This window comes from Temnothorax nylanderi, unplaced genomic scaffold (genome assembly GCF_030848795.1).
Source record: "Temnothorax nylanderi isolate EJ_2023f unplaced genomic scaffold, tnyl_v1.0 TNYL_tig0068_pilon, whole genome shotgun sequence".
Classification (NCBI taxonomy): domain Eukaryota; kingdom Metazoa; phylum Arthropoda; class Insecta; order Hymenoptera; family Formicidae; genus Temnothorax; species Temnothorax nylanderi.
Window position 1 is genome coordinate 2691 of NW_027249130.1, and position 25122 is coordinate 27812.

The 25122-nt window shown below is 37.4% G+C and overlaps 3 protein-coding genes and 1 pseudogene across 4 annotated transcripts in view; 1 reads left to right on the forward strand and 3 right to left on the reverse strand.

The window, feature by feature from the left end:
• Positions 1–375: 375 nt before the first annotated feature.
• On the forward strand, positions 376–1501 carry LOC139773761 (magnesium-dependent phosphatase 1). Its single transcript, XM_071708467.1, has 4 exons — positions 376–584; positions 720–777; positions 860–1081; positions 1161–1501. The coding sequence occupies exons 1-4, from the start codon at positions 548–550 to the stop codon at positions 1336–1338; spliced, it is 495 nt and encodes a 164-aa protein (XP_071564568.1). The 5' UTR covers positions 376–547; the 3' UTR covers positions 1339–1501.
• LOC139773760 (uncharacterized) lies at positions 1370–3634 on the reverse strand. 2 transcript variants are annotated; one of them, XM_071708466.1, is made up of 5 exons: positions 3540–3634; positions 2969–3460; positions 2494–2756; positions 1848–2413; positions 1370–1746 (listed from the first exon to the last, which is right to left on the reverse strand). In XM_071708466.1, the coding sequence occupies exons 2-5, from the start codon at positions 3166–3168 to the stop codon at positions 1504–1506; spliced, it is 1272 nt and encodes a 423-aa protein (XP_071564567.1). In that variant the 5' UTR covers positions 3169–3460; positions 3540–3634; the 3' UTR covers positions 1370–1503. The 2 variants fall into 2 exon arrangements, with proteins under 2 accessions (XP_071564567.1, XP_071564566.1); XM_071708465.1 differs by having other exon boundaries at positions 2969–3603.
• Positions 3635–4811: 1177 nt separating this feature from the next.
• Positions 4812–4931, reverse strand: LOC139773783 (5S ribosomal RNA; annotated as a pseudogene).
• Positions 4932–6073: 1142 nt separating this feature from the next.
• LOC139773758 (discoidin domain-containing receptor 2) overlaps positions 6074–25122 on the reverse strand; it is a 159642-nt gene continuing 140593 nt past the window's right edge. The window contains exons 13-16 of the mRNA XM_071708462.1: positions 21521–21721; positions 19959–20051; positions 12297–12438; positions 6074–11338 (exon numbers count right to left, since the gene is read on the reverse strand). Coding sequence (XP_071564563.1) covers positions 10988–11338; positions 12297–12438; positions 19959–20051; positions 21521–21721 — 787 coding nt within the window. The 3' untranslated portion in view covers positions 6074–10987. The remainder of the gene's footprint in view (positions 11339–12296; positions 12439–19958; positions 20052–21520; positions 21722–25122) is intronic.

The window sequence follows — 25122 nt, forward strand, 5'->3', positions numbered from 1 at the left end:
GTTACACACACAAGTGGTATGGCTGCATTCCGATATTCACTGTCAGTACTGCAAATCTATATTTTACGTCACGTATACTATAGATTTTCAGGATGCCGTCCCATGCAGGACGGAATTTCGGAAAACGGAATCTCGGAATCATTCTGATTGGTTAGCCTCATAGGGCTTGTACTGTACCCCATGAGGCTAACCAATCAGAATGATTCCGAGATTCCGTTTTCCGAAATTCCGTTCGCATGGGACGGCACCCTTTTAGTACTGAAAGTTGCTGACAGTGAATATCGGAACGCAGCCTTTTATCGACAGTGCCAGAAAATGGGTATGCTAAATAGTTCCAATGTTGAAAATGGATGCGAGTGGCGTTTCAAGCAGTTCAGTATCCAGTAAAACGATACACCGGCGTGGCCCCTCTCAGCTTTCTCTCTGATTATGCTTATCGTGTGAGATTTCATTATTTATCTTAAAAAAAGCAGTAATTTCGCATGTTGGTGATAGCATTTCGTTATTGATTAATTCTGGCCGTCACTGTAATTTAATCAAGGAGCAAATGGAGAGAAAACCGAAAATTATCGTCTTTGACTTAGGTACAGGCAAAATCGTACATGTTGCATTAACAATTTAGATGTGTAACAAATTCACAATATTCTTTTCTTTCTGTTGCAATAAAAATTATTCAGAGTGTGATTTCTGGAAAAATGGAAAGAGCAATTGAATTTCAGATTACACCTTGTGGCCGTTTTGGGTTGATACTCATGTAGATCCGCCGTTTAGAAAAGGGTGCGTGCATTATAAAATAAGAAAACTAATAAAATAATGTATTTTAAGAATTTTTATCAGACTTATATAAGAAAAATTTCAGTGCACAAAATAAAGTAGTAGACGCACATAGTCATACCGTACGCCACTACTCTGATGTACCTGATGTAATGAAACAATTATCAGGAGAAGGATACGAACTCGGTGTGGCGTCACGTACATCAGAAATAAAGGGAGCTAAGCAATTATTAGATCTATTTGGCTGGAAGAGGTACTTTAAGTACGTTGAAATATTTCCTGGTAGCAAAGTCACACATTTTTCTAAGTAAGTCTCGTATAAAACGCATAAAGAATCGTGTTGTACACAATAGCTTAAAGCTATAACTTAACTGAATTGTTTTCAGCATTCATAAAAATTCTCATATTGATTATAAAGATATGTTATTTTTTGACGATGAGGCCAGAAATATCATGGAAGTTGGTAAACTTGGGGTATATGCTGTGTTGGTTGGAGACGGTGTGAATCGTCGTGTTGTAGAAGATGCTCTGCGATCATTCAGCAAGCAACCGTATAAATATTAGTATAATTTGTCTATGTTAATTTATAACTCTGTTTCGTAACATATACAAAATATTTATTGATAGGATATTCTTCAACAACATGGATTAAACAATAATGAATACTGACAAGGATAGACAGTATAAATTGTTATATAAATTTCTCAATATAGGAAATTAAAATCTATATTAATCAGCCATTCTTTGGTAGTATTGTACCGGACTTTTGATAGTGACATCGTTAACGTCGTCTTTGCGTACAAGTTTCAGAAATGCAGTGCAGAGAACTTCTGGATCTTTAATAGATATATTATTTACAAATTTCTCAATTTCGCCTTCAGTTAATGAAGCTCGTAAAAGATTTCTGAGTGCACTCATATCAAAATCCTTGAAAGGACAACCACCCTCGTACGTTGCTCCACTAATACCAGTCTACAACAGTTTCGATGTTTGATAAAAATAGCTCTAATTGTGAAGTTTGTATAAAATTATAAAAGAATTTCTTATGGGTGCGTGAAAATTTTTATACTTACGCAAATCAGATTGCAGTCAGGTGTCTTATAATTTCTCCGTGATCCCTCCAAACCGTACATATGTCTGATACTGTATATGAATTTCTTTTCATTGGATTGCCAATTATGCGAGCATACTGAGGTGCAAGTGTGTGGCTTGGAATATTCCTGCCTCCAAAATACAATTGAATCTTCCAACGTCATTCCTATTTCTTTCAGAAAAAGGCTGTAGTATAAGCGCGCGTAGTGACTGAGACGATGTCTACTTCTTAGTAGAGAATGCAAATGTTGCATGCACAATGGGAATTTCTGTGCTTCCGTCTCTATGTTATTAACAGTTACTTTTCCATGAGCAATGCCTTCTTCGAAGAGATAAGATTGAATTTTCTTATTCAAAATGTGGAATCTAAGGTCGTATTTTACGGTGTGTTGCGCCTGTCTCTTCATGATACTCATTTCACTAGTTACATAATTACTAAATAATGATTGAAGCACTTTTTTCCAATTTGAACAGTACGTGATGATATTTCCATTATTAAGGACTAGTTCTCTCTCTTTCACCAAGTCCGGTACTATCTCGAATCTCACTGAAATGTGAAATAAGAAATATTAATTAGCTTATTTGAAAATCTCTTGTATGCAAGTGATACTCTGTACTCGTACATACCTTTGTATTGAAAGTCATTGCAATCGTGACAATTTGACACAAGATGTTTAAAAACTAAGGGTTGCGAATAAAATTTGCATAACTCAATCAGAGTTGTGTCAATTGCATTTTTCTTGTCTTTAAACACTTGCAGCTTCCATATAATTTGCTTTAATAATTTATGTAATTGTCTAGGCGATATATTATCTAATCTATGCTTAAATAACAATGATTCTTTGGCTATCCAATACGTACATAAATCTGACGACGTGGAAGCTAATAATCTAAAACAAAAAATGGCAATCGTTAATTAATTAGAAATATACAATATTTTTACAATTCTGACAGTTGTTCAATTCTATTATTTAGAACACAAATTTTTCTTTATTGTATATTACTATTACTGTTACTAATATTACTTATCATCCTTTAAATATTCAAGTCATATTGTATTTAATATTAAAGATTGATATACAAAATTGTAACATGTGCTTACCGTAATACAAAGTGTCCAATTTTATCGTAAGCAGAATTTTCTAATAAATATTCGAATTTCCCATCAAATCCATTAGCAGATCCTTCACTCAGAAGCCTTAAATAATCTAATCTGGTCAAAATACAATCTTCCAAAACATAAAGTGGTATCTCACCATTTGGTGGTATGATATAAAACATGTCTATGTCTATGTCAATCATATCAGATAACTTCAAGTTTCGTTACACATGAAAATACACAATATTTATAAAAATGCTCCAAATTTAATTTTTGCGAATGATATAATTTTTCCTTCGGAGTAGAGATGAAACAGCCTTTCTTTTTCTCTTTTTATGAATTTATAAGTTAACTCGTATTTATAAGTTAACTCGTTTTTGCAAGCATTTAGTATATCTCGTCTTTTACACGTGCATCGTGTATACGTCAACATTCTCATTCCGAGTTTTTCATTTACATCCTATTCAATTTTCCTACGATGAATCAAACCCATTTCTGTAATTCATGGATAATATTCTTAAGATTACCATTTCTTCAGTTTATTATAATAAATAAACAAATTTTTTAACAATACATAATAGATATCTTCTTCTTCAGAAAGACCAGCACTCAATTCCCAAAAATTCCAAACATAATTGATATGTGTGACGATTCATGCATTCGCTCACTCAAGCATCGAGTGAATATTATTAAAGATCTGCCAGTCGTATGAGTCGCATAGCTTGAAAATCTGACGCCCTGAAAATCTAACGCCCTCTCGGCAAATGTTGTAAAGGAAGAAGCGGGAAACCAGAATGAGCACGAATGATAAAAAGGAAAATAAAATCCTCTTCTTCTAAAGAAGGCATGAAATCTCGAACTCGAATGTATCGAAGTCTTGAAGCCTCTTTTCGGGATGCTGACTGATCATCTCGCTTGTGTGTTGTGTGCACGACTTGCTTCGCATGTCATCGCGCGAGATTTACTTTTGACAGTTTGACCGAATGTCGGATTGGAAGATTACGCCCGTATAGAAATAAGGTATATAAATTTTTACGTCGATGATGAAGACGCGGTGATAGCATTCGTCCATAATATTAATTCTGTTATTCTTCGTGATGAGGGTATCATTAATATAAAGTTAAAGAAGACGAATAAAAGAGGAAGAAGACGAGAAAAATCTGCTTAAGAGAAAGTAAAGAGAGAGAGAGAGAGAGAGAGAGAGAGAGAGAGAGAGAGAGAGAGAGAGAGAGAGGGAGAAAGGGAGAGAGGGAGGGAGGTAAATATTTCAAAAATATTCAAATTTATATTGTGTATATATATTTATATTATGTATATTTATCTCATACTTAATATGTTATATTAAAACAATCACGTCAAATTTGTTTATTTCTGACAGATTAACTTTACGTCCCAGTCGTTACATACATTATTTTTATCAGTTATTACTTTAAAAATTTGTATGTTATCTCGATCGTGTTTAACACGTTGATTGTCGCGTCAGTCACCGGTGATCGATGATCGTAACCAACTGTGTATAATATTAAGTTAAATATATAGCTGATGAGATAGAAAGGCAATGAAGCGATCTAACCAAATATTATTATTATTAATATTATAATCCAAACTTGAATTAAGCCTTAAATTTTCATTTTTTTTTAAAATAAATATATCAATTTATTATTAATAAATAGATATTAATATATTTATGTAATTAACTAAAATAATATCTAATACATACAATTATACTGTATATATTATATCACATGTTATCATTTTTATTAATTTTATAGAATAGACAATGTATAAGTACGATATAAAATAAATAACTTCCAGGCACATGAAATAGGTGATTTTCAAAAAAAAGTGCCAACAGTACGCGGTGTTCCCAAACGGTCACCCATTTAAGTACTAACCGCGCTCAACGTTGCTTGACTTAAGTGATCGGACGAGAACTTGTAGATTAAAACGTGATTTGACCGTTGGCGAAAGTGTCTTTCTTCTAAAGAGATGACACACTTCTTCATCAATTTTCATGTTACATTTATTATATTTTTTTATAGATATATATACATATATCAATTTATTATTGATATTAATAAATAGATATTAATATATTTATGTAATCAACTAAAATAATAATATATACAATTATACATATTATATCATATTATCATTTTAATTAATTTTATATAACAGACAATAATGTACATGTGTTAATGTATAATTTACTCTTAAAAAAGCGTTAAATCGAATCAAATCCATTGTTATATATGAGAGAAAAAAAGAAACGACAGAAGATTGATAACTATACATATAGAGGCAGGAACGAAATGAGAAGATACCAGCATTAAGGAAAGGATGGAGAAAGGAATTATAAAATATGCAGAGATGGAGTAGAGGACATACCTATATAATATAATATAATATAATATAATATAATATAATGCATGTCCTGACATTGTAAAGCAACAAAAGACAAAATGCAAATAGAGGAGTTTTTAAAAGAAAGATGGAATATTTAATTTTATTTTCGATTTAAAGTTTCTAATAATACGTTTTTGTTTTTTATTAAAGACAGAAGTATAGAGATTAATAAATTACGTATATTTAAGTTAATATTATAATGTGATATTGTGTTTATTTCATGTTTCAATTCAACTTTTAAGCGAATTTAAAAATTTAAATATTGATACAATAATATATTCAGAAGTTAAAATAGGAAGGAAAAATATTATTATGGATTAGTATGTTATGTTTTTGTATGTGGAAACTAGAAGTCATTTAAAGCATCAAAATATATATATGTAATATATAATTAATTACACGTGCGAATATATAATATACATGTTATTAAAAACATATAATACTCGAAAATAAATAGCGCGCGCAAAACGCGCGCTTTGTAGTATTCTAGTAAAAAATAAAATAGAAAACAAAAAATATATATAGGAAAATTGAAAAAATAATTTCATTTTCTGAAAAAAAATTTCGTTATTTTCAAACAGCATGCATTCTGTATTTCTCAGCGCAATTATTGATTGTCGTACAAATCAGCAATATAAAATTAATGCAAAGAGAGTTTGCGGGATGATAGGACTTCCATGAAATAAGTAGCGTAACTTCGACTTTCCAATACAAATAGATTTTATCGTTGTGCTTCATGAATAATGGATAATGGAACTTACAAGTTGTATGTTGTTTCTTTAATGATATACACATGGTAATTATATAAATGATGTGTTCCGGTCTACGACGCACAAAAGTTTGCGATCCTCGGTAGAATTTGCCCGCACCGTATACGCAGCGATCGTAATCGAGCCGAGTAAACTTTGTGGCAAAATCGAAATTGATAATAATTGCTTGAAAAGTTCGACCGTCACCGATCGTATCAGTATAATGTATCTTTTGTCACCTCTATATCCAAGCAAGAATAGTCAAAGAACAGCACACGTTGCATTTTGCATTTGTTGTCAGGGATACACTTTAATTTATAAAGTGTCGTACATGACTAGTTAGATTCTAGATGTATAGTATATGTATATATATGTATAATATATATATATACACGGCTACTGAATAACATGTATACTTTTATGATTTGTCCCTTAATTGTCGTCTTTTTAATACAAATAATTCCTAGATCGTTGTACATTGTTACGTTACCGATCCGCTCTTACGCGAAATTTACTTACAATCCCTTCGCTCGCTGCCTTACGACTAAATAAAATATAGATGTATTATAAATACCTGTATTTATATATATATATATATATATATATATATTTATACTTTTTTCCCCGTTTATATATAGTCTACTTAAATCGAGTTTGTTCAAGCTTTATTACTCATAGACAATCTGCTTGATATTTACAGAGATTAGATACAAAATTATAAACAGTTCTTAGTACAAAATAATTTTATGACTATAACGATCAAGGTTCGATAGCGTAGAACAGGCATGGGCAACCCACCGTGGCCAGTGGTCAGTTTCGCTGCGATTCTCCTCTTGTCCGAGACCGAAGAGTTTCTTTTCACTGAGTCAATCCCGAAAATTTCGTCTATCGGATAATTTCTCTTAGGAAAGAAATGTCTCCAAAATCATAGTGCAAAACGTGGTCGTAGCCGAGTGATATGGCCGTGCGCGTTGCCCCTGCCTAGATAGAAAATACAACTAGATGAGCTCTCCCCCCAGTTTACCCACGATTACCTGTAAATTCCTCGCAATTCCACCATAGAGGTCAACAATAGGGTATATCGAAATTATATTTCGCTCATGTACGAAAGAAAAATTTCATCCGACGTTTGTATATTAATTCCATTGCCACGATCTTTAATCATGATGATATACCACTTTGTACGATGCAGTTTAAGTTCATCTGAAATGACATCTAAATTAAGCATAACGCTCGTATACAATATACGCGAATGCATGATATTAATGCGTATCATTATGTCATCCATCATTAATGGAGCTATAAAACGTCCGTTTCTATCCTGAAAACGTGATAATTGAAATTATTTTAATTAGTATATTATTCGGCTGTCACGTATGAAAAAACTTAATGATTTCCTTCGCGCTAATAAAACTATATTTGTTTTCGAGACTCAAAGTTAATGACAAAGATCATGATCGTGCCTTAAATTATTATAAAATGTCAATTCTGTTAGTGATAATCGTATTTTAAAAAAGTCGCGAGATTGGTACTAAATATACATATTTTCTAAATTCCGAGGCAAGCGTGATTGTCAATCATACGCATATAAAATGTATATCGAAGAAATCAGCAATGTATACAGCAAACGATAAGGATTTGGAACTATCGTTGCAATTAAAATGATAGCTGAAAAATCGAGCTTATCGATAAATAGAGCTTTCTTCGAGAAATAAAGTTTCACAACGATCTAGCGTGTTCGTACCTCACAATGCTCGAACAAAATATTTTTACTCGTCCCTGACACTGTAGTTCCGAACATTTACCTCCAGTGATGCCATTGACAGAGCTCGAATTGTCCGCAAAGAATATAATTAACCACCATTGGAAAAAGGGCACGCTAGGTAGAAGTAAGTTGTCTAGGTCATAATAGCGAATCTTTGCATAGAGAAAGGATTATGCATATCTTCTTATCTCATATTAGCCTCACTACGCGCGACTTCTAATAAAATTATGGAGCAGCTGCATTTTGGATTTATATGGTGAAGCTGCTAGATCCTAAGGTAGGATCCGTATATTCTTCATCATTCCTTACAATTATCAAAATTTTTACTAAGAGAATCGATTATGCCAATTTTTTATCTGAACTACTACGATCTATAATAAAAACAACGTATATTCGGAATAATCCTTTCGCCATGAAGATTTTCGAATTGGTATAGGTACAGGTAGATACGTAGAAATATACTAAATTATCACATGAGTAGACAAGTAAGTTACTCGTTAGCAGTAAAGGGCAACAATATAGCCAAAGGCAGCGTTATGCTTATATTGGCGAATCTAAACGCAACTACAATTCATTCTCTAGTATCATCTAGAAATACAATGGCAGTCTGCTTCGGACTAAAAGTGTATCGACGATAGATATTATTGTTTCAACTCAGTCACAACCGGTGCGAAAAATCGATTGGCCAAAAATTTCGCGATAGCACGAAATTATACAATACGTCTCTGTTGATCCGATACTCTTACATGCAAAATATAAATTAGACTTAACGATCTTAGGCTTAATCGATTGGCTATTTACTATTTACCTCCGGCAAGATCAAAAATTGGTATTGCCTATTTTCTATTACCTCGTAAATTTATATTACGCGAATTCGTATCTCAGTGATTCTCCTCCGCTCGCTTTAGACTAGACGATCTTGATATCCCGGTGATATAGAAGCAATTCCAGTTACGTTTAAATTCAACGCGTATATTTTAACTACATATGGCTATGGCCTCCGTACCGTCTCTACTCCTTACGCGGTATTACGTTAATTTATATAAATAGTATTTTAATGATATAACGGTAACATCGCCTATCCGCTAAGTATCGCATAAGTTATAATAGTGTCCATCTGGTATATAAATACACGAAACTTAAAGTCGAAATATATTATCGGAGTCGAGAGTACACGGTGAAGACGCGCAACGGGCGTAAGTCCATCTCTTCTGAATGTTTCCATGTTACGACCACTTCTCTGTCCTCCGCGCGTTTTTAAGTTTTATAAGAAAAGTACGTTCCGATATGTCAAACTTTCGCGTCAACCTTATTACCACTCGCTACGGACAACTTATCGGAAGCTAAACAATTGCCATACGTTTCCACATTAATATCAAATTACAAGCGAGCGTGTTAACGCTATCTCAAAGATAATTCGATTTTCACCCGTCACTCTTAAAAAAATGTGATGATGACACTCCTTACTACGGTACGCCTATATATACAATATTCTAATTTCATTGATCCCGCCTATCATATAAAGTTACAATTATGATGTGTCATAGTCATGATACGTAGTCTATTACCGTCTTCCAATGCAGAATAGATGAAACATTACCCTTCGCTTCTACCTTACGCTTATGACGTATGATACTCGTCTATGTTATGACATTAACAAATCCCATTCACGTTAACTGCGATTGCGGTAGCTATATTCGTTCGAATAAACATGTACTATCGAGAAATCTTTACAGTCACTTGACTGCTTCTGAAATTTAACGTTCTCACGTGCGTTACGTTTCCACACAGATCTCTGTTCAGACACGAACCAAAAGCAGCGTTGAAAAGACATTAAATTTCCACACTATCGGAAAATTCGTCGTTGATGCGCGATAATCATTTCGCCGTTTTGCGATATGTCCTATGACGATAAAGAATTTCGCGATGTAAATCACACATGTAGATTCGTCTCACAAATAGGCCCAGAGTGTCTGGGCGATACAATATACGTTGAAAGAGAGTAAAGGAGAGCGATAAAGAGAAAGGGGGGGGGGAATAGGCACCCATACGTTCATAAAACACACTCAGTTATAATGCTTCACGATATTAACTCGAACAGTTGTGCCGTAGCGTCTAATATCGTAATTGCTATATTGCCGTACGTCGAATGTGATTCACACATTTCTTTTTTTTTGTCATCGAACCCTTAATCAAAATGATATAATCCCGAGGAAACCTTAATTATTCTCCTTAAGTAACGACTCTTCCTATTTGCGTAATTGTCTAATTGCGCAGTATAGGTACCCATCCGTGCAGGAATGTTCACAGCTGTATTACAGTTACATGGTATTGCTCCTAAGTTCCCGACGATTGCGATAGGATCTTTCACGGTCCTCACAAAACGTCCAATCTCCATCAAACGGTCATCTACGACGGGCCAGGTTTTATTTCGCTCTCGTCCGATTGTCGTGTTTTTACAAATTCGCGTCCGTTCTTGTCTTTCTTCACGTCTTCGAAGAAGAGCCTATGCCTACCCCGGGGGATAGATCTTCGCGCGATACTCCGCCGCGAGTATTCGCGTCGAGATCCAACACCCTCGTGCCCTAAATCGATAAGATATGCCTCGAACAGTCTCTCGCTACTGAGAATTCTACGGAGATCAGTTGCATTCGCGGCACCCCGAACTATTTGTACGACAAATCCGGGTATATCGTAAGATATTCTCAAAGCCCGCACTTAACTCTTTCTACCTATTCTAACTTAGTTTCATGTCCGCTAATACTCGTTGTCCGAAAAAAAGGTATACGAATCGAAACGAAATTGAAGGACGATCGATTCCTGTCGTAAACTCCAAGTTCCACACCCTCGTTTCGTTGACGGACAATAAAATTCCATTGTTGTACTTATCATTTCGATGTCGCGATACATAATTGTCCTTCGTTCTTTTCTCATCAGTCGTTCCTTCCTCTCACTCGACCGTTACACTCGCTCGTTCTCGTAATTCCTTTGAGAACGTTGACCGTCGTTGCACGCTCGTCGTTCCATTTCGGTAACGAGCTTATTCCGATTCGCGGTATGACTATTAAGAACGTCGCGCTCGCTGAAATTCGGGGCTCAATATCAGGATGTTGGAGCGTATCCAAGATTTTTCCGCTGCAGAAAGAGCGATATCTCACGGAAGGTCGGCCTCTCGGTCTCCTCTCGTTGCCAGCACTCGAGCATCAGATCGTAGATGTCCTTGGAGGAGGCGGTGGGTCGCGGCAGGTAATCGAAGCCGTTTCTGGAATCCTCCTTGCAACTGTCTTCGGGATTGCCGGCGTTGCCGCAGTCGGCAGCGTGATGCAGCTGCCGCAGGCACTGCACCACTTCCTCGTCGGACAGGTGCTCGTAGGGGACACGTCTGCCGAGATTCAAAATCTCCCAGAGAGTGACCGCGAAAGCCCACACGTCGCTCTTGGTCGTGTACTTCCCCTGGAAATCAGACATAACGCACGTTACTCGAGCATTTCGAGCAATTGCCAACAATTTCGACATATTGCGAAATATACCGTGGGTAGAATACAGCCCTATTCCTATCGCCTCGTCCGCCCCGATAAGAAAATATTTATAAAATTATATGACGAAATCTGGCTGAAATTGGGAATTCTGCAATTGTCTCAATATTTGCAACAATACTAGTAGAAATTTAGACCTTTGGGCAAATATTGATAAATATTCGCACAATTTATTTCTAAATAGTACTTCAGTAAGACAGCAATGTTATAAGAAATCAACTTTGCGGAATATTTGCAAAATTAAATTTGGAAAGAAATTGCGAAATAATTGAGAAATATATTTCAGTTTTATTACTGTGTGTTTTATAGTTGTTACTCCTGTATTACGTACACTGAGAAAAAAAATTTGTTAATCTCAAGAAATATTTAGTCCGATACGTTCAACTAAATATTTTAGTTAGTTAACTAAACATTAGTTGAATTAATTAATTCTTGATTAAAGAAACTAAATAAATTGTTGAAACACCTAATATTTAGTTAACTAACTAAAATGTTTAGTTGAACGTATCGGACTAAATATTTCTTGGGATTAACAATTTTTTTCTCAGTGTAGCATATTCTGTGTTTGCTGGACCATCGATAGATCCTTTTTCGTACGTAAAATATAAACGGTTGTATATATGTAACTGTTATATATCGGTGTTTGTTGGAGTGATTTTGCTTCAAAATATCAAAATACTTGTTCAAAATTTAAACCTAAAATCGAATATCTCAATTTTTGTGCAAATATCATTCAGAAATTTCATGCCAGCAAGAACACTACGTTATGACGAATCATCTTAGCGCAATAATTGCAAAATTCCTTTCAATTGAATGATGCAATTATTGTACAATATTTACGCAATTTTCCTATCGGGGCCGAGGTCACAACTTACCAAAAATATTGACTCCCAGGCCATCCATCGCACCGGCAGTGGCATAGTTCCGTCGACCTTGTAGTAATCGCAGGCGTACAGCTCGTTGTCCGTGCCGAAGTCCGAGATTTTGATATGATAAGCCTTACCCACCAAGCAGTTTCTACAAGCAAAATAATGACGTGTGAAGAATGCGGAATTATTTCATCTGTTATCGCGTCGAGGGGGGAGAGATTCGCGCCGTTTTACATTTATTTTCGCGCTGCTCGATAATCTTCGCGAATCGTCGATCTCGGCGCCCGTACAATCGATGGGAATACAACGCCCGGACTTTAGGATAGCTCGAGTATTTCTAGAAACTGAACGGAGCGATTTTTCCGTCGCGACTCGCACGCGCTAGCGTGCCGGATTGATATCAGCCGGATCGAATATTTTTCCGAACGGCTTGTCTGACAACGAAAGAGGCGCAGTCAGATTGATCTCTCGCCGTGGTACGTGGGGCGCATAGCGCGCCCGCCAATCTGCATACGCGTACGCATTCTGTGCATGGCAGTCAACCGGAAGCGAGAATGGTTGTCTACATGTAACATTTGCTTGCATATGTGGTCGGGCTGCGTTTCCTGCCCAAATACACGCGGGTATGCAATTATACTCGACGCGTCGAATAAACTTTCTCCGCGTCGAATTATGGTGCAGCCATTATCGTAAATCGTTTCCTACGAGAGAAAGGCTTGATATCAATTCATCCGTTTGACAGTATCCGCGGAGATAGTTATAGTATTATATTATACTGGTGTTTCAGGTCAGGTCAATAAAACTTCAGAGTTTTATAAGAAATTGAATTTGGAACAAAAAAGTTCTTATAAACATAAGTCCGGAAACGCTTCGTTAAAAAGTTATAGCTAAGAAACTTCAAAAAATCACATTTTTTAGTGATTTTTAAAAATAACTAGCTAATTGTTACGCTAAAGCGAACGCTACGAATGCAGTGTTTCCAAAGATCGTTGAAAGGTGGTTTTTTCAAGTTTCTGCTTTTTTCGACGTTTTATTTTGTACTCTTTTGTACGCCTTATCAGAATTAAATAAAATTGGTAATTTAGTTTGTTATTTAATTACTCCTCAGATTTATTTCGTTTTTTTTTCAAATAAATAAAAAGGGTTTTAAAGGGTTATTTTAAAAAATGATAAAAAAAACGTGATTTCTCGAAGTTTATTAGTTATAACTTTTCAATGAAGTGTTTCCGGGTCTATGTTTACCGGAACTTTTTTGTTCCTAATTCAATTTCCTATAAGACCCTGAAGTTTTATTGACCAGACCTGCAACAGCCTGTACATCATACATAATAATCTTAATATATGGATGTAATTACTTAATCTCTCTTATCGCAAACGCGTCTGATATTTCATCTCGTTTGTCCTTTGAGCGCGGGTTCCACTGGAGATAGAATTCGAGCATTTCCCTGAGGAGAACTCAGAGACGGATAGACATTCATGCAACTTCCGCTCAAAGCCTCCAGACATTGACCAGTTCACTTTAAAGACGAACTAATCTTCGCCATCTGAGAGACGACGACCAGTCAAAACGTTGTTCCGTAGTAGCGCATGGGTATGGAATAGATAGAATCAATTAATTTCGTCGCCGGAACAAAGCTCCAATTTGGCGGCAGAACCTGGTTAATTAGGGGCGCTTTATCGATCATTGCTATTGGCTACTTCGCCATCGGGCTACTGCGTCGATGGGGCTGACCCCCTCTCCCGGTCCTCCCTATATTGTAGAGTACGACGGTAATGCAATAAGCCGCGTTCACGCCTCGCATTGAAGCTGTTGCAGTATAAATCAGGTGATGATCTCCGCTCCCCGCAGACTGACGGTTAGAACTCTGATCGCTTGCATTAATATCAAAAATAATAAATCGTGATGACAAAGATCCAAAATCTGTGTAAAATTTATATATCTTATAAAATTTTAATTGCGTAATATCCGGATTAGGTAGTAGTGCTTATTGCTAATATATTATTTGTAATAGTAATCTTAGTAATCTATTATATATTATATTACTATATTCGTAATATTACGATATAAATTTAAATAATTTTGTCTGACGACTTCAAATATCTTGTAAAAAAATTTAAAAACATTAATAGAGATTTGTTGCTACATATATAGAAATTTTGCGCGTATATTACTTAAATATGTATATTAATACACTGAAAAGTACTATACTTTATGCAAAGCCAAACTCATTAATTTCTACTATCTAAATTTTAATAATTCATGAGATTATGACAGCAATTATTCAGAATTCATGAGATCAGAGAACAATTATTTTAATCTTCGTTGATTAAAATAATAATAGGATACAATTAAAATAATGTTAGTTTCTCATCTTATTTTATTTATCTTTTATTTTACGTGTTACAAAAGGGAATTTTAATCTAAAATTATTATTATTGAGGAACGAGGATATCAGCGACATTACAGCTGCAGTTGTGTTATGAAAATGTAAAGAAGCGAATGAAAAGAAAAAAACGGCCCGAAATCAGACTATATAACGAGCTATATGACGAAAGGCCTCCTTCGCGTCTGTAATCGAAAGCGGAACAAAGGCAGGCTTTCTTGGCGGAGAGCGGAATGTCTACATTCAGCTTTCGCGACGACTTCTTCGGTGGATAAAGAGAATCACCTCTGTCATTGTGCAAGTTGCAAGTCGAAGTTAAACTCGGAATCACTTGGCCATTTGACGCAAGCACGGGCGCCATTGTCAATAGGAATAGAAACGTTAAGTGTACTTGGCTGATTGACGCGGTTGTATAATTGAAGTCGAGGTTCCAGCGTATCAACATTGAAGTCGGACGTTCGGCGGCCCTCCCCCCTTAAGTTAGATTGAAAGTTGAATATTGGATATGCGTTGCGAGAGAGAAGGAAACAAATGAACCATCGAAAGGTTTTTCAGGCAGAAATACGGCGGAGAAGAAGCCGAGACGCGGAAGAAAAGCCGTCTTCTTTGAATTTTTAACCGGTTGTTCGAACGCGTAAGCTCTCGTCAGCGGAGAATAAAATTCTTCTGCGCGCCAGCCTTCGGTATTCTCGAGGGTGGATAAGGAGAATCGTGCGGCCTCCTTTATCGCTCGAAGTTGCATTCTAAATCCCAATGTTGGGATCGGCGAGGCCGAATGATTGCATTACGAGTTAAAAACGCGCAACATTTTAGTATTAAAGTTTGCCTATACTCGCTGCAAATAGAAGCTTACAGCTTTGCTGCAAGAGAGAGAGAATACGAACGGAAGTATTTTCGGATCTCTTAGTAAAGCATCTGAACGTATATTTTCCGCGGAAGAGCAGAAATGTTCATATCATATTTTTGGCTAAATGGAAGTTAGAAATTGCAAAACTAAATTCTCGTAATATTTTGAATGTAACAATCACAATGGTATAGAAAATATATTAAACATATTAATATTGAGTACTATCTCTACACTTGTTGTCAGAAAGGAAAAACGAAAGAAAACTCGTCCGGTACATTTGCGATTCAAAATAGGATGAAGGAAATCTCTTTTACCGGAATGCGAAATACCCACACGCGGGAATACAGAATGCCAGGGCTTTTGCTATTCCTGCTCCTTTAGAGCAACACGTTTATTCGCAGGATGCCCATGCTATCGCCAATCTCCGATGTCGCACATTAATAGAGTAACATTATCAGCGTTATTGGCGAGAGTCGTATTATAACGCGAGATTTTATACCGTCGTTCGTATACAACACCGATCCTGATGTTTCTTCCGGTTGGACAAACACCCCTCGTAACTGCAAATCCACTATCCTTTCCATCTTTAAAGCATTACATAGAGCAATCGATCTTCTCATTCGTCGGTATTCTTTTTCCATTCGAGCCAATTGAATTGCATTACCGTTTGATCAGCAATCGATCCCTTTCTCCTTTTTCACTCGACTTGGCCCCGCCAATGACTCTATAGCTATACCGCGCGCTCGCGAATGAAATAAGAGGCTACGATGGATTGGCAGTTTGTCTCGGACGAGAGAGGAGTCGGTAGAGAACATTCTCTCGGTATACCCGACCGACCGGTTCCGATAACGTTTTAAACTCTATAGCACGGAGAATCCCACGCCGGGTTCGATTTAAATGAATAAAAATGTTTCGCTTCGCTCTTTCTCGTTTATCGCGCGATAGATAAATCGCGCGCAAAGGTCCTTCGATAGAAAAGGGTAAAAATGCATTTTGAAAGTATCGCGCGCGCACCATTGATACCCGCAATGTCCATTTCTCTTTTGACGCCGCCAGTCACGGAAGAATTTATGCCCCACGGTGGAATTCCCATACGGTCGCGTATTTCACTGAATATCGTCGGTTCGTCACGCTGACGTGTGCCATCAAAGTGGAAGTTCAGCGGTGGTGTGCCATTAAATTCTGATTAAATTTTGATTAAATCCCGGCGCCTATACAAAAGGCATCGATCTATTTGCAACGCGATCGGATCGTATCCCCGCGCTTTTTTTTCCTCGCAAAAGCACAGAGAGGGATAACGCGTCGCAGTTTTGACGCGAGTGTCGCTTAAATTTTATAAAAATTCCGCGCGCAGCTTGTTAAAAATTTAAACAAAGGATTGGCCGCCGCGATCTCGCAGACGTCGACGTTCCACGAAAATATTTTGAAATTTGCAACACCATTAGCACTTTGTCATGAAAATGTGAAACAGCGTAAATTAAATATCTCATTTCGAACATCAACCAGCATATTATAGTACCTACATATTATTAGTATAAATTTAAAATTATAACTCTGAATTATACATTTCAAATTACTTATATATTTCATATTTCTATTAATCTTAAAATAAACATTTTATCGGTTTAATTGTGCATGACGGTGAAGTACGTGAGACAGGGGACGACACAAAAGTTCTGACGACACTACTGAACGATATTTCTGCAATCGACGGGTCGAATCGGTGTCAAAAGCCCTCAGGAATGCTGACAGGGCTGATATCGTTCATGAAAGCTTCGCAGGAAGTGTCTCTCGCTATACATTAAGATTTACGAGCGAGGCGTTTGAGAGACACTGTCCAGCCGGAAACTAGGTCCCACGTGCTACGAGAGCTCGGCGGTTTGTGCGCGAATGTGCGTGTGTATATGCGGAAGATATACATATATGCACATATGTGCATCTAAACGTCCTATCGATTCGGCGAGATGGCCATTGCATTTCAATAACAGCCACGTAGATGGACTTCGTTCCATATACGATGTGTACTTTGTATTCGTAGATCGATGATTACCGATACCGGTCACTGTATACGTTATGTGCGGCTTATGAAGATCATCATAAATTTACTTATGCAATATCAGAAGAGCTTGGAAATTAAATGGAGCTCGCTTGAAAGCATACAGAGAGTACGAAGAAAAAATATAAAATGTACTTTTCAAAGTGTGTCGCGGTAAAATAATTAATTAATTAATTACGCAACTTGTGAAATTGATTCAAAAATTATAATATCTACGAGGTAGATCGATCCAGCCCACATTTTATTAACGCAGTATTTTCATTAGTTTTACTGACGTCTGCGCGTTACTCGTAGTCAATGGAAAATTCAAGGAGAATAATCGGCAAGTTCCGGCATTAAAATTTCACTACTAGCACAGGCTTCTTAAATTTTAACCTCTTGTGCTTTTAAGTTTAAGACGCGTTTGGATCGAAATGTATAAAAAATACACGCGCTCCTTTTTTCAGACAATATCTCCATAATCGGCCCTTCCCCGACAATCTCGATTTATACTTAATGCGTACGAGGGGCGGAGATTCCTTTTAGTGCCTGAAAGGAAAATCGACCGCGAACGTGACAAATATTAGGCCATTATATTGGACTGAGAAAGGTGGCTATTGTGTGCTCGAAGTCGCGCGCACTTTGGGATTGCTCCTGCGAAAAACTCCGGAGGAATCACTCCGCGAGCAGTCTGAGAGGGACACAGTATTAGAAGCTGATCCGAGATGGCTACGACGATTGAACGCGGTCGAATAAAAATAAAATAAAACGTAGAAATTTTCTACACACCGAGGCCCGGACTACCGTTCGCAAACTAGCTGGCTGCTCTTCTCGCTGCATTCCTCGCGACGATTCACTAACAAATCGTTGATTTCCCATGCGGTTCCCGGCTCCGTTTGTTTTGGGGCTTATGGAAATGCACTGCGGGGGTTGGTATAATTCAATTTCATCGTGAGAGTGTAACGGGGGGGGGGGGGGAGAATCGATATCGGTGCCCCCGTCTCCCGTTTTAACAGGTTCTCGACGTGGTAAAATCCTCCCTCCACACGTATGTACACGTTCCCGGTGTACAACCACACACCGCGAGAACATCTCTGTTAGTTATTAGACTGTGCCAATTAAAGCGGACGGCACAATCTCTCGAGCGAGATCGCAGCGAAAGGGGGCACATATCCGTCGAAAGATAATCTCGATTCGCGACGATTTAAAGTCGATAGCACGGACCGCGGAGAGTCTTGTTAACCCGATGAAGCGGGAAGCGAGACGGGGAAAAAATACGCCCGCGGGGGAGAGGGGTGAGTGAATTTACGTCAGGAGATAAATCAAGAGCGGCAACGGATCCCATTTATCCCTTCCGCAATAACGTAAAAACCATGCCGCGACATTCGCGCCATACCTCTTCCGTGCGTTTGATTTCGCGACCGACTTTCGAAATTACTTTTCAATAAAAATCGCGTACGGCGGGGGGGGGATATACATCGCGTTTTTCAACCGGTTCCCCTCGCGACGGGGATCATCTCCAGGGGTGCGCGTTAGGAATTATAAATCCTGCTGCATATTGTTGCCGCGCCACGGAAGCGTTTGTAATTTTCCTCGCGTCACGTCGACCGAGAAGATTCCCTTGTAATCTTACATCTCCTCGACACGCGTCGATGCATTCGCGCGAGAAAAAGCTTCATATTCACGTCTGTATTCAAATCTCTGACTCTCGTTTTCCAATTTCGTTTAATCTAAGGATCGCATGCGGAGTATAACAAGATTTTTACACACACAACCGTCTATAGAAGATGTGATAAAAAGATGTATGCAATATAATCTTGATTTTTAACCCTAGCTAGCCATACTTATTTTCGAGTCTTTCATTCGTCACACGCCGGTCTGTGAGACCGCTCGACTTCGTCACATTGTCATTTTAATTTTAATTATAATATTTTTAAGCTTGTACTGTAGAAATTGGAAATACAGACTTTGAATAAGATGTTTATGATAATATCAGGCCAAGAAAATGATTTGAACTTAAACTGAACTTGTTATAAGGAAACTAGAAAATTGTGTTATTATGTGAAAACTAGAAAACCGAAAAACGTTCAGCGGTCCGCTGGAGTGTGGCGAGCTAGGGTTAAAATTATATCAGATAATTAATATGTAAGAAAATTCTTATATAATTAATATATAAAAAAAATTATATAGAGAATTAATAACGATCGTTTGCCCACAAGCTTGTGTCGCTTAATGTATAAATCGTATACTATGCAAACCGAAGGCGAGAGAACCCGAGTGTTTAGATACAGAGTGAATACTGGTCGAGGACGATAAAGCCTCCCCGTATACGTAAGTTTATTCTCGAAAGATGAAAGCGAATCCGCGGGAGATTTGTTTCGGCAAAGTCCCATTGTACTCACCTAGTAGCCAGATCCCGATGAACGAAGTTCAGGTTCTCCAGATACCGCATGCCCGATGCGATCTGCGCCGCCATGTAGATGAGACAGTTGAAACTGAAACGACGACGAAGCGGCGTGAGTTTCCTGACGACGAAGTTAAGGTATTCGCGCGCACTCGAATACGCCCGACCGCCGCCGTCGCCCTCGGAGGGATTCTCCTCCGAGGTGTAGGTCGACGGAAATCCAGGGGGGGGGGCTGCGTCAGGACGCTGTGCGTCGCTCACGATTAATAAACGCGTCAAACTCTCTCTCGCGCGCGGCGCGCGGGAGAAACTTATTGCGTGTTAACTTCAGCGACGGCAGCTCGTTGGAAATGAAACCGAGCTCCGGTTCGTTAGAGACGATTGCAGCACTTCGGCTGCCGTAATCTTGAATACTTTAAGCTCGGTAACAACAGCGCGTTGCCATATCTACATACATTACGGTAGTATACTCATATATCTCAACGTTAACATTACAACAGACGAGTCATCGAACAATTCCAGAGTTAATGAAGAATCGGAATTTCTTCTCGGATTTGTACGGCTAGATAATGTAATTAATTTTTTTCTAAAAAAAATTGCGATTTTCTACGACACGATATGACGGTCTTCGAGATCTCAACGACTCGAGATTAGACAATATGAATTTCTCTGATAATTTTCAAGCAGAATACTTGTGTCGGCGTACACATTACGACATTTGATATTTTTAGAAGTATTGAGAGCATTTGATTAGTCGATTTCAACATTTTTTTTATCTTTCACGAGACTTCGGCGGAATATCAGCAGTTTCAACATGCAAAATTAAAAGGTCGATACCGCGATTTTTTATTGGTGCTACAAGGAAATCCGGAATACGTAAATTGGAATTTATAATACCTATCGTCGCTAAAGACGCGATCGTGGATTTTTTAAGTACTTTGATGCGAGGTAATGAGGAGATTAATCGTCATGATATTAATATTTAGCTGCGTTTTCAGGGAACGTCTCATATAATGATCGAAAATCTTTATATCGCATTAGCCAAATATATACATACATGTATATATGTATATATTTTAACAAAGCGGGATATTGCTTTCAAACGCACATAGATATGTGCGTTTCATGACTTTTTCACAATTTTATTCACGAAAGGTACTCCAATTTGATATTTTTTGAAGATATTGCGTTGCTTTTATTTGGGAACGTTCAATTTCCGCAGCGATCGTTACATGAAACATCCTGCACGCGTGCCATTTTTTTCGGAAAAACGACAGCGAATGTTTTGATAAACATTGCTCTTTCACTATATCAATAAAATAACAAGTCAGCAGGAAAATAATTGAGAGGGCGATACAGTAATTTTAACGAAATAAAAGAATATAAATTTATAGTGATTATCACGACAAATTCAAGAGTAATTTGTCTCAAATTTAGAAATTAGCGATTAATAGGCATTAATACTAATTAACAATTTTAAGAAAAATTAGTCGTATATGAGGAGGATTATACCGAGTGCCGAGCCTTGATTAATCCCAAAATGTGTCGCTGGAAAGTTACCTGAGTGTCTTGACGCCAATTGGCATGGAATGCGCGTCTTCGGCAGTGATATGCGTCTTGAGGAACTGGCAAAGATCCCCGTGCTCCAGATATTCCATTACCACGCAATACGGTTCCTCGCGGTAACAGGCGCCCAGGACCCGTGCGATATTGCGATCTTCCAGAGCAGCCAGAATCCTCACGTCTCTTTGGAAGTCCAACCTGTGCGAGATTAACCCAGTTCTTCGATGACTTATCACTAATACTGTAATTAATTAATCTCGCGGAAACTTCTCAGAATGAAAGAAGTCTAATTTCATGTTCGATTTTGCATCAATTATTGAGATGATTACGTTATACAATTTTGAAGACAGATCTTCAACCCTCCGTTCTTTTGCACCCTCGAAGTGTACACGTGGGTCTGTCACGTTCGACGCTACAAACGCTATTTTTCTCTACCTTAAAGTATTTAAAAAAATCTGAAAAAATTCATGAAACATCTGCCTACATTACATTTGACGATTTTATAGTCATTTTGATAAACATCGTTTATTTAATATTTTCTGGCAGACTTGCAAGTTTTACAGTTACGAGCAGAAATTATTTTGGCTCGGACGCCGTAGACCCACGTATACAGACGGAGGATTAAAACGCGAGACACGAAATGTATATTCATGTGTTTAGATATGTGAGAAATACGAAATATATAAATATATGTGCAAAATAACAAGGCAACGGCAAGTAAATTTGATATTGCGTTAAAGCAACAAGAATCACCGCGTTGTCCGTCCCAGATAATGACTCTCATATCGCGTTGCGCGCTCTCTGCATTGTGATCCCGACGCTCGTACAACGTTAACGACCGCAGTCGCCGTCCAGTTCGTCGGGTCGCGTACTTCCCGGATAAGGGAAGGCGCTTTCCAGCGCTATAGAGTACACATATGCGCGACGCGCCTTTCCACGCACAGCATCGTTACTCCGGCCTTACTTACGATCGGCTTGATAATGGCACTCTCGCGTGATAGTTTAACGCGACCGTTAACAAAACTGCGGCGCGCGGCGCCCTGCGTATCGATTCCCCGTAAACTAAGAATCCCGCTGGCGTCGCGCGCGATAGTCCTTCGAGCCCGGCAGCGTGGGCGAAACACATGGTCCTGTCGTTGGCCACTATATGCAAAGTAGCCCGTTTAGCGTTACCGCCGCTCCTAGGGCAGGTTAATGACTTCGCATTAGCCGAAAGTTCGTATTCGCGGTTCAATCTTCCCTCCTCTTGTGCCGCTGACATCGGCGGTTATGCAGAAATCCCCCCGATTCTGCATGCGTTGGTGGTGTTCACGGTACCGCAAACGTGATGCCGAATTCGTAGTTTAATTTCGATCTATGACTGCGAGAATATCCTTTGTCTTCTCGACAACGATTTTTATCTTAATGGCATTATAATAAATATAAATCTACAAGAGCATTGTACTTAAGATAATTATTAACTTAAGGCTATTATTAACGGATAACTTTCGAGAAACGGTATAAAAGCATTAAAAAAATTGCACTTGGATTTAATTATAACTTTTTGAGTTACAATTCTTGAAGTAAAAGTGGAACTTGCGCGTAGCAAATAGATCTTAACGAATTAGCAACTTCTAAAGCGACGAAACTTTATCATTGTGATTTCGATAGCTCGCGGAGATAACGAGTGATAACCCGTCGAGTAAAACTTTTGTTTAGGGAAGGCACCTCCAATGACCTTGTCCTTCACATTTTTTATATTATGAAGATTATCCTTCTAACAAGTAAACTTCTAAAGGTTTTAGTCGTTGCTCGTTGTTTATTAAAAAGTTGTTAACGAAAAAAGTTAGAATGCTATAGTATACGATATGAATCAAAAGGACAAAAAGAAGTAGTCTTGTTTTTTATACTTTATACAGTTTTTAATTTTATCATACAAATAGTAAGTACTGTTAAAAAAAAATAAAGCCAAACTTTTGTAATTTTCATAACAAAACGATATACTTATATAATAATATATATTCTATATAATACATTCTTTAATGTACAAAATAATATACGTACAAAACCAAAATTTTAAACTATATTTGATCAATCTAATGGACACATAGAACTCATTACCTCAAAGAAAGCATCGATGCGTTCATCAAAATCGTATATTTTTTGAAATAAAAATTCTGCAAGATAAATTGCGAAATAATACAATGAGATAAACCTTGTTATAAAAAATTTGTAAGTATATTTTTGGGCAGGACAGGATGCGAAGTATATCTGTTGCTTGTTAAGATGTAAATTTATACACGTACATTTTTAATGAGTAACATTAATGTCACAATGATATAGGTTGAGTTAGGTTATATTTTATAGCCAAAAAATATACTTACAAATTTTTTACAAACAAGGTTTATTATTGTACGATTCACGTATGTACGTAAATATTTTCTTAAATGTACATGTGTCAGAAAATTACGTTCTACTCATCAAATTTATTTTGTTAATAACTTTTTAATAAACAACGATCGACGGCTAAAATCTTTTGAAGGTTATTCTGGAGGGTGACTGCTATAATATATGTAATATATATATGAAGGACAAGATCATTGGAGGTGTCTCTCTTAAACAGGAGTTTTACTATCCGTCGTTTGTCTCGAATGAACACAAATCGAAGCAATCGAGCCGATGCATTATTTTTAATAAAGTATCACTGCGCGAGTTGCGCACTGTGATACGCATGGCGTATAAAACATTTCTTATCTATCGTTAGCATAGCGGTAGATGCGAGCATCCCTTGTTGTACCTTTTTTATTTATAATCGCGTAACAGACCCTTACGATCACCTGTTAGACTCTACGCAACGATATGCAGGCAATGTAAATTTTGCAAAAGGATCGATAAAACGCGTAACAGCATAAATAAAAAAATCAATCTCAAATATATTCAACAAAGTTAGAATACAAAGTTAATTATGCAGTAAAAATGTAATTAATATTAGGATAACGAATTGACACGGCAAAGATTCCCTTTAGGTATCTCTCGCGACATGTTGCATGCACTATTAAAGGATGAAATTTAAACCAATGTACTTTGAGTTAAATAATATTTTGTCAGTTTTAATTACCATGTGTGTTGAAATTTATTATTTTAACACAGAACAGTATTATTTTAACTCCATTTTAGTTAAATTAACATTGGTTTAGTTAAATTAACGACATATTAAGTAGAAGAAATGATTAAAAATGATTCAAATTGAGTATAATTCGACACTACAAATTTAACGGCGTACGTGTAAGAGTGCGGATTTGCAGTTCCCATACGTCGCAGCAGTTGCTCGCGTTTCGACGCGGCGGGCGAACTCGCCGATGCAGTCACGAGATGCTATAAGTCATCCGCGTGATAGGAGCTTGTTGCGTGAGCGGATGTTGAGGATACACCGAAGATCTTTTGAAGATCTTTCTCGCGCGCGAGATAAAATACGACGGGTCTCGGAAACAGTATGTGTATCTAGTCGTTATATACGGGATCGACAGAACTGTCACGATTTTTGTCCGCGCAGATTGTTCCGGCAATCTTGAAAGTTGATCTTCTTTTAACTCAAATGTTCAATAAATTCTTTACATTTC

Excerpts from the sequence above, each read along its gene's own strand:
- LOC139773760 (XM_071708466.1), bottom strand. The coding sequence starts at position 3,168 with ATGATTGACATAGACATAGACATGTTTTATATCATACCACCAAATGGT. Across the intron at positions 2,757-2,968 it reads ATTGGACACTTTGTATTACG|ATTATTAGCTTCCACGTCGT; the intron begins GTAAGCACATGT and ends TTTTTGTTTTAG. Across the intron at positions 2,414-2,493 it reads CAATGACTTTCAATACAAAG|TGAGATTCGAGATAGTACCG; the intron begins GTATGTACGAGT and ends TTCACATTTCAG.
- LOC139773761 (XM_071708467.1), top strand. The coding sequence starts at position 548 with ATGGAGAGAAAACCGAAAATTATCGTCTTTGACTTAG. Across the intron at positions 585-719 it reads AATTATCGTCTTTGACTTAG|ATTACACCTTGTGGCCGTTT; the intron begins GTACAGGCAAAA and ends ATTGAATTTCAG. Across the intron at positions 1,082-1,160 it reads AAAGTCACACATTTTTCTAA|CATTCATAAAAATTCTCATA; the intron begins GTAAGTCTCGTA and ends AATTGTTTTCAG.